General features: G+C 40.5%; 1 protein-coding gene across 1 annotated transcript in view; it reads right to left on the reverse strand.

The window, feature by feature from the left end:
- Positions 1-13,125, reverse strand: part of LOC311055707 (uncharacterized protein) — a 269,023-nt gene extending 255,898 nt beyond the window's left edge. The window contains exons 1-9 of the mRNA XM_084071979.1: positions 11,616-13,125; positions 6,927-7,108; positions 6,414-6,683; positions 6,127-6,210; positions 5,937-5,997; positions 5,328-5,400; positions 4,367-4,686; positions 3,608-3,892; positions 409-465 (exon numbers count right to left, since the gene is read on the reverse strand). Of these exons, the coding sequence (XP_083928105.1) occupies positions 409-465; positions 3,608-3,892; positions 4,367-4,686; positions 5,328-5,400; positions 5,937-5,997; positions 6,127-6,210; positions 6,414-6,683; positions 6,927-7,108; positions 11,616-12,926 (2,643 nt within the window). The 5' untranslated portion in view covers positions 12,927-13,125. The remainder of the gene's footprint in view (positions 1-408; positions 466-3,607; positions 3,893-4,366; positions 4,687-5,327; positions 5,401-5,936; positions 5,998-6,126; positions 6,211-6,413; positions 6,684-6,926; positions 7,109-11,615) is intronic.
- Between the last annotated feature and the right edge of the window lie 208 nt (positions 13,126-13,333).

Here is a 13,333-nt window from a genome sequence, read left to right on the forward strand (position 1 = left end):
ACAATAAGAGAGAACAGCATGATCAAGTTTTATCATCTCAGACTAAACTTTAACCGATCAAAGTGCTTTACAATGTACGCCATCGAGAGACGGAGAAAAGGGAAGGCCTTTTTTAACAAACTCAGGGCAGGTTCTGTCAGTAGGCCAGTGATCATAGCCTGTAGTCCAGTGAGGGCTGCCTGTCAGTCACTTGGTGGTGGATATACAGTAGATCCAGCTTTCTTTCTACAATACCCCATGTTCATTCATCTAATTGTAACTCAGAGAACGTACAGATGTAAACCTTATAGAAAGAACGGAACTACATCGGAAGTTTTACATCAACCCAAGATGTTCAGAGAGGAATAGGTCAATTTCACAGAGAATCAATATCATGAGTGTACTTGTAGCAGGTCCTTTTTTCCTCACTGTATTGATGACAAACCGTGCCTTCTCCTCCCTCGCCTGCTTCTTATTGGCCTCTTCCTGCTCAGAGTTAACACCCTCTTCTCAAAGAGTTTGTCCACGACACAATTGAGGAACCGAAATGCTTTCGATGAAGTTGCTCTGCACAGAAAACAGTATGTCTTCAGCTGGACTGCTCAGTGTGCGTTGATCTTGTTGCCTTCTTAAAGTTTGAGATGAATGAACAACACAATGTAACATGGATGTAGCAGCAGCGCCCTCTAGTGGATTAGAAAAGTCATGAGCAAAGCAGTGGTTGTATGCAGTGGTGTAAAAAGTATTCACATGTTTTACTTAAGTAAAAGTATCAATGCTGCAATGTAGACATATTCAGTTACAAGTAGAAGTCTGGAATTCAAAATTTAAAGTAGCGTAAAAGTACAAGTACAAGTATTGGTATCAAAATGTAATTAAAGTACCAAAAGAAGAAAGTATTCATTGTGCAGAATGTCCCGTTTCACAACTTTTCAAATGTATAAAAAGTCCTTTGAAAATAGCAGATCTACAAACTCACAATGTGCGCGATGCAATGCATTGTGAGCTTGTAGATCGGCTATTTTTGAATGGCCAAAGGTTGAAGTGGTTAATGTATGTTTTGTAATAATAACCTAAATCTACAAAGTAACTAGTAACTAAAGTTTTCCAATAATTGTAATGGAGTAAAAGTACACCATTTGCCTCTGAGATGTAGTGGAGTAGAAGTAAAAGTACTGAAAATTGGATGTACCCAACTAAAGTCAAAATTGTGCTTAGGTAAAGTACTTGAGTAAATGTGCTTAGGTACTTTGCACCACTGGCTGTAAGCCAATGCATAGGCCTACTGTACCTACCTTTATATGGAGTCTGGTGCTGTCAGGTTATTTATAGCTACTGTACAGAGTTTAACCACAATGTTAAGAAATAAACAAGCAGTAGTTGTTTACTGTACGATGTTTCAAAGGTAGGGTAAGTGATATTTTTTGGTTAAAACAAAAAATATTTTGTTAAAAGGTTAAAGCTCTATATTCTGATAGTAATCAATGCTATAGAGTGTTTGTTCAGTAACAGGAGTCTCCCTGTCTCTTCAGCTCTTTAATAAACAGAAAATGTATTTTCCGGTAGGTGTCAAAATCTCAGCCAATCAGGAGAAAGTACCCATTTTTAAGCTTCATTTTATAGTGTTCCAGTTCCAATTTTGCCTGCTCATTTCTTAGTGTCATCACTTCCAATTTCACTTGTTTAATCTATATCCTGATTGAGTTCTCTATCCTGATTGGATGAAATTGGAAATGAAACTGAAACGAAAATGCATTTTCTGTTTTCTAAAGAGCTGGAGAGACAAGGAGACTCCTTTTACTGAACAAACACTCTATAGCAATGAGTACTATCAGAATATAGAGCTGTTTAACACTTATTTTAACCAAAGAAAATCCTACCTTTAAGCTCTATTGTGTGATAACCAGTCAAACAGTGATACTTATTAAATGTTAAAACAGTCCAGCCTACACTATTCATTCACACATGATGACAAACTGATTACAGCAGTCAAACAGAGGCAAACTCAATCACTTTACCTGGAGTCCATATTTTAGGCATGTCATATAATAGGCTAGGCGAGAAAAGTTAATCATTTTACCTTAATTTTACAAGGTAGACAAGAACATGAAATGCAAGGTCATGTTTATGAAATGCAAAGTCAAGTTTATGACATGCATGGTCATGTTTATGAGATAAATATACACTACTATACAGTAATCAACATTACTATATACAGAGACAAGGGGAGAAAGTGGAGAAGAAAAGACAAATCAACTAAAGATATCTACATGTATACACGTAGCACATTCATTCGGTACAGTATGTAGGCCAGGTCTAAAACCAGTGGTCACTAACCTTGGTGTCAAATTGGACAATGATTTTAAGTTTGACAAACAGATTAACTCTGTTGTTAAATCCAGCTTTTATCAGCTGAGGCTCTTAGCCAAAGTCAAGTCTGCTGTAACCCTCTCTGACTTTGAACGTCTTATCCATGCTTTTATCTCAACTCGACTACTGTAATGCACTTTATGTTGGCATTAGCCAAGCCTGCTTGTCACGACTACAGTTAGTCCAAAACATGGCTGCTCGTCTCTTAACGGGCACGGAAATATGATCACATCTCCCCTATTCTTGCCTCCCTTCACTGGCTCCCTGTTCGTTACAGGATTCAGTTTAAGACTTTAATGTTTGTCTTTAAGTCTTTAAATGGGCTGGCACCATTATACATATCCGAACTTCTACCTCCCAATAATGGTACAAGGGTGTTGAGGTCTACTGACCAGTCACTCCTTAAGGTCCCAGCAACAAAGTTGAAAACACGGGGAGATAGATCATTTTCCTCCATAGCGCCTACACTGTGGAACAAGCTGCCACCCCATGTTAGAGTGTCTCAAACCCTGCCTGTGTTTAAATCACGTTTGAAAACTCACTTGTTCTCCTTGGCGTTTGAAAATTCAGATTGAGAAGCTGCTGCTTCCCCCAGGCATTGTGTCTATCGTTGTCTTGTTCATTGTGTGTGTTTCTCTTGTTTATTTTAGTATGTAAACTGAGTGTACAGCACTTTGGTTCAACACTGTTGTTTTTAAATGTGCTCTATAAATAAAGTGGATTGGATTGGATTAGGCCTACAAGAGGTTAGACATAGGTACATCAACATAGCAGCAGGTAATACTGTGCAGTGTGCATGATATTAGACAATAAATTGCAAACAAATAATATCAAGCAATGAAAGCCTGCAGTATCAGAGGTTTTTAAAGGTCATTTCCAGGCAAATAAAGTGAAGGCCTTTGTCAACAAACTCAGTGCAGGTTCTGGGTACTGGGACATGGCAGTAGGCCTGTGATCGTAGGCTGTAGACCAGTGAGGGCTGCCTGTCAGTCACTTGGTGGTGGGTATACAGTAGATCCAGCTTTCTTTCTACAATCTGAGTTACACATTATTAACTCAGAGAGCGTACAAATGTAACCAAATGGACCCTTATGGAAAGAAAAAAAAAGAATGAGGCAGGACATTGACTAGATACTGAAGGTATTTTAAGTCCATCTGTACAGTTTTACATCAACCCAAGATGTCCAGAGAGGAATGGGTCGATTTCACAAAGAATCAATATTATGCTTGCACTTGCAACAGCTCCTTTTTTCCTCACTGTATCAATGACAAAAGTTGCCTTTTCATGTTTCCCCTGCATCCCTTCGGCCGTCTCCCGCTCAACTTCAGTTAGCAGCCTCTTCTCGAAAAGTTTGTCCACGACACATTTGAGATTGGGAGCTGAAATGCTGTCGATGAAGCTGTTCCGCACAGAAAACAGTCTGTCATTAGCTTCAAGACTCACTGTGCGCTCAACTTGGTGTCTTCTTAAAGCTGGAGCTGACAGGGGTACATAGCAATCCCATGCACTGTCTGAGGTGTTACTGTCTACAACAGGGGTTTCCTGGGAGTGGGAAAGAGGTTTTAGAAGTAGCCTAACATCATCCCTAAACCTTTCCAAAAAGTTCACGTTAAATGTTGGCATGTAATTTGTATAGGATGATTCATCAACTTCAAATGTTGTCTTCTTTGGTTGAATTATGATGGACTTATGTCGAGGGGAAGTAGAGAGTGTGTATTCTTGATTTGGGATAAGTTTGCAGGGAGGGACTTCAATGTAAATCTCTTCTCCATGTATGCTTCTCCTTTCATTCAGCACTTCACGCACCACAACATTCCCAGGTAGCAGCAATACTTTCAGGATTGAACGGGGATTATCATCAGTTGGTGGTGTATAAAACAGCAACGACAATGCACGGATAGGATCTACATGGATAGGATCTACATCGATAGGATTGGGGGCTGCACTGTTGACAAAATAATCAACCAACTTTTTCATGAGACCATATGGTGAAAATCCGGTTATATTTATGATGACATGAGATTCTGTGATGAAATCGGGCTTGATAAACTCAATGACATCATCATCCATGACATGGACAACATACAAGGACTTGCCTCCACCCATGGGGAGGATCTCACAGTGTGGAAGGTGTAACTGACACACAGACCCCTGAGGACATTTGATGTCAATCAGTGGTCCTGCAGGCCACTGAAGCTGGGCTTGAAGCCTTCGGTTCCAAGGGACTGTCCTGTAAGTCACATCTGTCTCTGCCTCCATCTTAAACACCAGGCCGGTCACGCTGCATTGGAACAGTCCTGCTTGGGTGCAGTGGAACCTGTAGCTTTCCTTGTTTTCTACAACAATGATGTCAGGTGTAATTTTCTGTGTTTTTGCTCTGTAACTTGCCTTGTTCTCTATATCTTGGGATGAGTGACCTTTAAGCTGTGTCCTGTATGGTGTTGTGGATGTCTCTTCTTCATCATCATGATGATCAGAATCAGTTTCCATCATCTTCTTCTTCTTCCTCTTCTTCATCAGATTCTAAAAAAAAGAGAACAGGAATAATCTAATCAAATAAACATAAATACATATGAACCAAATAAGGCTGTTCTACAACACCAGCTCTTTAAAAAGTCACTCCCTGCGACTCGACTGACTAACTGTGTGATTCCGGACTCTCTGCTGATGTTCTAACATTTATTGCTTCAGTACCACTCCACCAGTAGATGAACATTCTGGCATCCTATTTGATAAAAGAAGAAGAAACTAGAAACCATGCACACATTGTCTGATCTACCACAATATTGAATTGCATATTGAGAGCCCTCTATGTAACACAGAGACAAAAGCACTTTCACTTAGACACATTTTTTTCTTTTTTTTAAACAAATTTAATATTTTAGATTTTTGGCATCAATTCTCAATTAAAAGCGTGTTGCAATGCCTGACAACTGCATTTTTTCCTTCTAATTCTGTGAATTAGACACAAATGTACTCTGGCTTGTCTTGCCCCTCCCCCTTTGACTTGGCAGGGACGCGGCAGGGACACAGATGTCCTTGCATCTCATCTAAGGGGCAAGGATGTGAGGAATCTGTTATTAGTGAAACTGCGTAAAAGCATAAAAGGAGCCTCCCACACTAGAGCTCTGTTTCCTAAACAATTAGCACGGTATTATGTTGAATTATATGGTTTAGGTATATATGGTTTAGGTATTATAATTCTAAACACTAATTCTAGTGTATGTTCTCCTATTGCTAGTTTGATGCATTCTAATACTCTTTCATCTTATAATAACGACTGAAATCACTGAGAGCTTTAATTCATGTTAAATGTTGTCAAAATAATAAATTAGCTGGGACATAAATGTCAAATTCATGTACTTAATAAATAATTGTAAGCATTATTGTCCCTATTGATATTCTGTCATTCTTTGGCGGATATTGTCGTGAAATTGGTATAAGATTGTGTTCAATGTGGTATTAAAAGGTATTAAAAAGTAATAAATTAATGTATGTGAACATTGGGTGCTTGCTGCTTGGACCTCGTTGTACTTGCTTGCAATGAATATGAAGCATGAACAATGAGGAAAAGTATAATGGGTACCATTTCAAAGCGCTTGTCTCTCAGGAAGGGGGTTGTGTCCTTGAAGCAGTTGTTGCAGAGTCTGGAAAAACATCAAAGTATGAAACATTTTAATTCAACAGGTATGATGTGTGCTGTAAACCATGTTGATGACTGATCTACACAACTATAAGTAATGAACATAATTCAAAGACAAGTTCATTCTACTCACTGTACAGTTTGGATGGAGGTATTGATGGAGAGCAGCTGGACTAATCTGTCTGTTAGAGCATCAGTGACATTATTGTGACTCAGACTACAACAACACAAGGAAGAGAAAGGACAAAGGAATAGATCAGTACCTCGTGGTGACACACACACACACACACACACACACACACACACACACACACACACACACACACACACACACACACACACACACACACACACACACACACACACACACACACACACACACACACACACACACACACACACACACACACGACCACTCACCCCAGGACTTGTGCTTTGTGCAGGTGGGGGATCAGAGTTTCTAGTAGCTGGTCAGTGAGTTGACAGTGACTGAGGTCCAGTTCTGTCAGTCCCTCAGAGTGTTCCAGAACCAGGGCCAAACCTCTACAGGCCTTCTGATCTAGTCTGGTCTCACTAAGGTCCAGCTCTCCATCCAGGGCTCCAGCCAGGGAACCTGCTCGCATCACTGTGTTTCTTTCACTGCCCTCAGAGACCAGAGATAGGAGCTGGAGAAGGAGGGATTTGCTGCATCTGGAAACCATGGAGAAGAAATACAGAATGAAATCGATTTGTCAGACGGTCAGACAGACACAGATTCTGTGCATTTAGAATATAAAATGACATGTGTCTCTCTCTTGTAAATTCAGTGCAGGTGCAATGAATCAGTCCATAATTAATTTGAGTGGATAATCTTACTGTACCTCATTATCTTTAGAAAAGGTGGATGGCTTTTATATATATTGACAAATATTAAATGAAAGGAAACACATTAACCTGAGTTGTGAGATGTAGGGTAGACACTGAAGGAAGATCCTCACTTCACCCTCTTCATATGACCAGCTTTTCAGCTTTACTGGTTTCTTCTCTGGTTGGAGTTTCAACGCCTCTAGGAGGAGGGAGACCTTTCCCTTTGAGAGGTCTGTGGACCAGACTGTACGACCTGGTGGGTAAAGTGGCTTCAGGTTTATTCATTATATCATTTACAGTGGGTTTATATTTTAACACTCTCACAACTCACAACAGCATGTCACATTCACAGTGCAAAAACGTAATCAGCATATCAGAGTTAAATACTGTCTGTATTTGCTTATGTTTCCTTTACACACAGTACCTTTAGCAGTGATTTCCACGAATTCTACATTGCAGTATTGATACTTTTACTTAAAGACGGGGTGCCGTGATTTTCAGTGATTCCCCCAGCCCCCTAAAACATAATCATCAGGTATTATGGTTATACTAGGAGGAAGATTTTTTTTAAAAAGTGTACAGAAATTGTTAAAATTATTTTTTTATGTGGACACGCCTCCAGTTCATTAAGTATACCTGGTTCTCACCTTAGCACCTCCTCCACCACCTTAGCACCACCCACCTGTCCTAGTCCCTCCTCCTCCTCATGCCCACACCTGTTGTGTTATGATAATGAGGGGGAGGGTATGTTTTTACTATGTCACTAAATCGCTGTTTCTCTATTGGCACGTTTGACCCTCAAGGTTTCAGCCTCCAGGAAGAAACTCCAAATAGTCAGAGAAGACATTAAACACCATAAAACCAACACCGGGGGGGGGGGGCTTAATGAAGTTCTATCAACCTCATAGACACATGCAAAACAGAAAAAGTGCAAAAACATGGCACCATGGCAGCAGTGCTTGGCAAGCCACTGCTTGTGAAAGCAGGAAATCAATATGACTTTGAAATAAGGATGTGACCTTAAAGTGAGATAGATGTGGAACCGATCACCACTCATGCATGGAATTGAAGGGAACATTTGATTGTGATTTTATTATACAATATAAATACAATAGGCGATCTACAAGCTCACAATATGTCCCATTGAGACTGTTGATTGTGTGCTTATTAAACATATATTACAATATTTTCATATCAATTTGTTGAACACTTCACTTCCAGTGAGGTCAGGGGTCAGAAAAGGGCCGTTTTCAGACAATAGTGTATACAAATTGGACACTGGACAGGAGACGCTGCAATGTAAACTCCATGTAATAGTTAACAGATTATGTGTGTGTGTGTGTGTGTGTGTGTGTGTGTGTGTGTGTGTGTGTGTGTGTGTGTGTGTGTGTGTGTGTGTGCGTGCGTGCGTGCGTGCGTGCGTGCGTGCGTGCGTGTGTGTGTGTTTGTTAGGCTGAAGTATTTCTGCAACTGGACTGGGACTGGACTGTTGCCAAGCAACACACATTTTCATTACCACATGGCCAGATACTCTGTTTCATGTACATGTGTCTGTATGAGTGTGCAACCAGTGAAATAGTTTGTTGATGGACACTTTGATTGTATGTGTGATTGCATGTGTGATTCAGTCTTTTTTAACCACTTCAACCCTATAGTTCCCCCTAATCTGGGGGGAACATTCACCAGAAATTGCTGATCTACAATCTCACAGCACGTCATGTTGTGACACGTTGTGAGATTTGGTATGGAAGGAAAAAAGACTTAGCAGACCAAGTACAGATCAAAATCAGGTCTGTTTGACCTACAGTGTAGAGGGTTGTGGTAACAGCTTCATAAGATGGATAACGACTCCCTGTTAAAGTAAGTTTAATGTGCTGCATTGCATACTGTTAAAGGTCCCATTGCTGTCCTACTCTACTCAGCTCTCTCATGTAAAGCCTCTTGTCCAATCAAATCACTTGCAATTTGAGATCAACCTGTTTTTGTTTTTTATATATATTTTTGTTGTAAATCTGTAGCATCGCAGGGCTCCACCTCATAATGTGCACATCAGAGTATACTTTGTATATTTGTGTGTGAATGCACATCTATGCGCCCAGGTGAGCGTAGATCTGTTTATTTCGCTGCTTATTTACACACATGAATTTATTTGTGTTTTTACATTTATCACTTATGATTCTTATAAAAAACAATATAACTCGCCCTAAACTCAATATAATCCCATCAAAAATACAACAATGGCTTTGTTTACATGCCCACAAACACCTTGATTACTGAGAAGTTTAGTTAGATAGGTTAGAGAGATACTTTATTAATCCCAGAGGGAAATTCAGGTGTCCCATATTTCATACAGACTTGAGTAAAACCAGGAAAGCATCATGTCATTTTGGATCTTAGTGTTGGCCATTAAAAAATAGCAGACAAGCTCACAGCTCGTCACTTCGTGCCGCGCTGCAAGCTTGTACATCTGCTTGAACAAAAAAAATCTTGATTTAGAAGGCATTTGTAGAATCAGTGGGTTAAAAACACAACACAAGAGGGTTAAAAAACAGATCAAAACATAAATAGCATAAAAAGGTGCTGCAGGAAATAATAATTTGTTAGTGCATATTAACCCATATATAACTACTAGTTATAACTACCATTATATAACTGGACTACTAGTAATATTATGACTAGGAGTCTTGAATAGACTGAGGAGAATTGCTTTTCTTATAACCCAGTTGACATGGTTAGACCAATCTCAAACAGAACACACTATCCCTCCTTCTTACCCCAAAACACCTCTCTCTCTCTCTCTCTCTCTCTCTCTCTCTCTCTCTCTCTCTCTCTCTCTCTCTCTCTCTCTCTCTCTCTCTCTCTCTCTCTCCCCTCTCTCTCCTCCAGGTCAAACTTCTTCAGTCTTTGGGGCTGAAGATAACATTGATCACAGACGGCTCTTCACCTATCAACCTGTTCACCACCGACAATGGCCTCCTGGGGGCGCTGCCCACTCAGGGACAATGAGGAATGAATGAGTCGACTCATCATCCTCTTCACTTCTCTTCAGGAGATTGTGTGGCTGCCTGCATTTAGATTCTATTGCACTTCTCCATTTTCTTCCTGGTTTCATGGAAAGGATGCAAGAAGGTGGTTTAATTTTTTAACCAGTCTGTTCCAGCCTTGTTCACTTTAACCATGTGATTAATGTGGTCTTTTTGACTCTTCTCTTTGGCTCTCTTATTTCTGTTTAATGTTTGAGATGGTTCTATACTGTATACAGTACTTATATTTTCTACAGCAGTCAATTGCTTCTTGTTCAAGGTACTGTAGGTAAGGTCAACTCTACTGTATAATGTTTCAAAATGCAATGTTTGAATACAATTGTATTCTGCTACACTTTGACATTTTTGTTTTGTTTCAATTGACAAAAAATAGCATTTTTATTTTAGACTTGTTGTTCCTTCCTATACAATAATACTGGTCAAAGAGCATGACCAATGAGGCAATTAGCTTAGTGTGATGATTAAATGGTGGAATCAGTTTGATTCCAGTAGGAGTCATGTTGTTGCATGTCTTTCTATCCTCAGTTCCCTGTCTCTCTACACACTAAATAAAACAATAATTAACAAAAGAAAAACATAATGTATGAAATTATTCAGTTAAAGTATTTTGAGATTAATAAAACATGGTGATTATGTTTTATAAGAAAACTGTGTAGAAGTAGGGGAGTAAAAGTATCATATTAGTCGGATACATTTTATAGTAAAGTATCCAGACTCTTCAACATAATTTATACCTTAAACTCCAAACATTAGGCTATGATAATATTACCACTAACATCATTAAAATAATCATGCTATTATTGTTAGAATTACTATTACTGATATTATCACACATAATAACATGTATAATAGACAGTGGGCACTAGATTTGATCAATATAGCTTTATAATTAGTGATTAGTGACAACGGAATTTCCAAAACATGACATCATCTAGATATATTGATGACATCACTAGATCACAGATCACTTGTTCATGTTGAATGTCCTCGACCAAACCACAATCATATATAGATTGTCAAATTAACTGGGTTCCCTGTAACGTCAAAATAGTTTGTCGTCATCATCATCATCATCATCATCATCATCATCATCATCACTTCTAACTGCATTGTTCAAGAGTTACACTGACTTTCCCTGGGAAAATCTTCAGACTATGAGGTGTGTTAAAGTATGGAAAGAGTGTATCAGCACCTGATTCGGATGCTATCAATGCATAGAATGGGAGATTATCACGTTCTATCAGACCATTGAATGGGCGAAGTAGGCGACCTACCGTCTACCCCGCGATTTATCAGACCATTCAGTGGGCGTAATCAGGAGCTACTGACCTACCGACGGAGATGACTTAAATACTTTAGTTTCGGTTTTGGTTTTGGTTGTTTCGGTTTCGGACCATGACGGAGGCGCGCAGTCTCAGGCGAGGTGGAGCCCCGCGACGGGCCACCGAAGGAGCTAAGGCGACTGAGTTGCCGTCCGGAGCGGTGCGACCCTCGCCTGTGCCTACTCAGCGCCGTTCGAGTTATGTACCGATATGGACAGAATCGTAAATATTGTTGTGGGGACTGCTCCGCCTCCGTCGGTAGGTCAGTAGCTCCTGATTACGCCCAATGAATGGTCTGACAAATCGCGGGGTAGACGGTAGCTCGCTTACTTCGCCCATTCAATGGTCTGATAAAACGTGATAATCTCCCATTCAATGCATTGATAGCATTCGAAGCCGGTGGTATCAGTGAAAGTGTGTGTGAAGGTGTGTATGTGTGTGTCAGTATCAGGATAAGAGAATGAAAGATTTCCTCTGTTCCAGTCCAGCTGGACTCTGATCCTCTTGAAGTTTTGCTTCACAGAGGAAACAGTGAGTGACTCTGATGAGGAGTATGCACTGTATTTACCTTCCTTTAACCCTATTCTCCAGAATTGATCACCACCAATGTTTCCCTTTCTCTGGAAAGACTCTGCTAACACACCTACTGACCAGTATGGATTGTCTCCAACCTCAACATCCCAGCTGTGAGTCCCTGAGTTAAAGCCCTCAGAACCCAGTACACAGGGGAACCAGTCAAATCTCTCTGGGTTGTCAGGAAGCTGCTGTTTCTCTCCACATCTCACACTGGTCAGATCATCAGACAGGATGTATAGTGGATGGGCAGTGTTGGGGTCCAGAATGACAGGAGTGTAGGAGACAATGTCCTTCATCTTGTTCCAGACTCTGATGGTCAGGTTGCCTAGGTGTTTGGCCTCGTCTATCAGTGCTCCTGAGACTGGCTGTGAGTCCTGCAGTGTGAGCTGGACTCTTTGCATTGTGGTCTTGTAGTTCTGCAGGAATGAGATGTGTTCTGCTCTCAGATCCTCCTCTATGGCTCTGATTGTGTTTGAAAGGGTTGACATGTCTCTGTTCAGACCCTCAATATTCTCCTTAATCATCTGACACTTCTGCTGCTCATCCTCCCTCAGTGCTTTGATCCTGGTCTTTTCTTCCTTCTGTAGAAACTGATGAAGTTTCTTAAACTGTTCCTTCATCTGCATCTCTGTGTGCCTGGTCCGGAACTTAATGTGTTCTGCTGTTTGATCATAGTTTGTTTTAACGTTATTAAAGACCTCCAGTTTCTCCTGTAAAGGCTTCAGTAATTTTTGGACGTCCTTCTTGTGATCCAGTGCAGCTTCATCAATGGGTCTGAAACTGTGGTTGGTGTGTTTTTTTGAATCTCGACACACAACACACGCTGGCTGTTGACATTCCAGACAGAACAGTTTGATTTTCTCAGCATGCAGACTGCAGAGAACCTCAGACCCTGTTGAAGCTCTCTGATGTCTTTTCTGTGTGAAGGCCTCACACAGGTTCTTCAGAGACAGGTTTCTGGCTGGATCCATTGAATTCATTTCCTTACAAACAGGACATTCCTTTATTATTTTCTCTCTCCACCAGTGCAGAAGACAGTCTTTACAGAAGCTGTGGCTACATGACAGGACAACAGGATCTTTAAAGATGTCACAACACACAGGACAAGAATAATCCTCTTCTGGGTTAGTCGAAGTGGAAGCCATTGGATTTAGAAGCTGCAAACACTCTAGCCACCAGTCAGTGGTGGTAACACTCCCTCTTCTAGAATGTTCCCTGAAGTTTACGTTCGCTGTGAATCGTGGTTCTTGTTAAAGTCCATTCAGTAGACAGAGTCAGCAGCAGTTTCCAGTGGTCTGGGTCAGTATTCCCTCCTGTAGCTGTAGACAGTCTGTCCTCCCTCACTGGAAGTTGTGCGTTTAATCTGAAGGTGAATCTTATTGTCTTTTATGAGTCCGGCAAGGGGAGGAGCTTTGACTCTTTCATGTTTGTTATCAAACACGTGTGATCTGGGTATTTATGGGAAAACAGGTTTTTAATGGATGGCAAACCCGGGGAGAAAAGGTTACAATTTGTGGTAAATGAATCTTACAAACTCTAAATCTCGGTGGGC

The sequence above is a fragment of the Gymnoscopelus microlampas genome, assembly GCF_963454915.1.
Source record: "Gymnoscopelus microlampas genome assembly, chromosome: 11".
NCBI classification, from domain to species: Eukaryota; Metazoa; Chordata; class Actinopteri; order Myctophiformes; family Myctophidae; genus Gymnoscopelus; species Gymnoscopelus microlampas.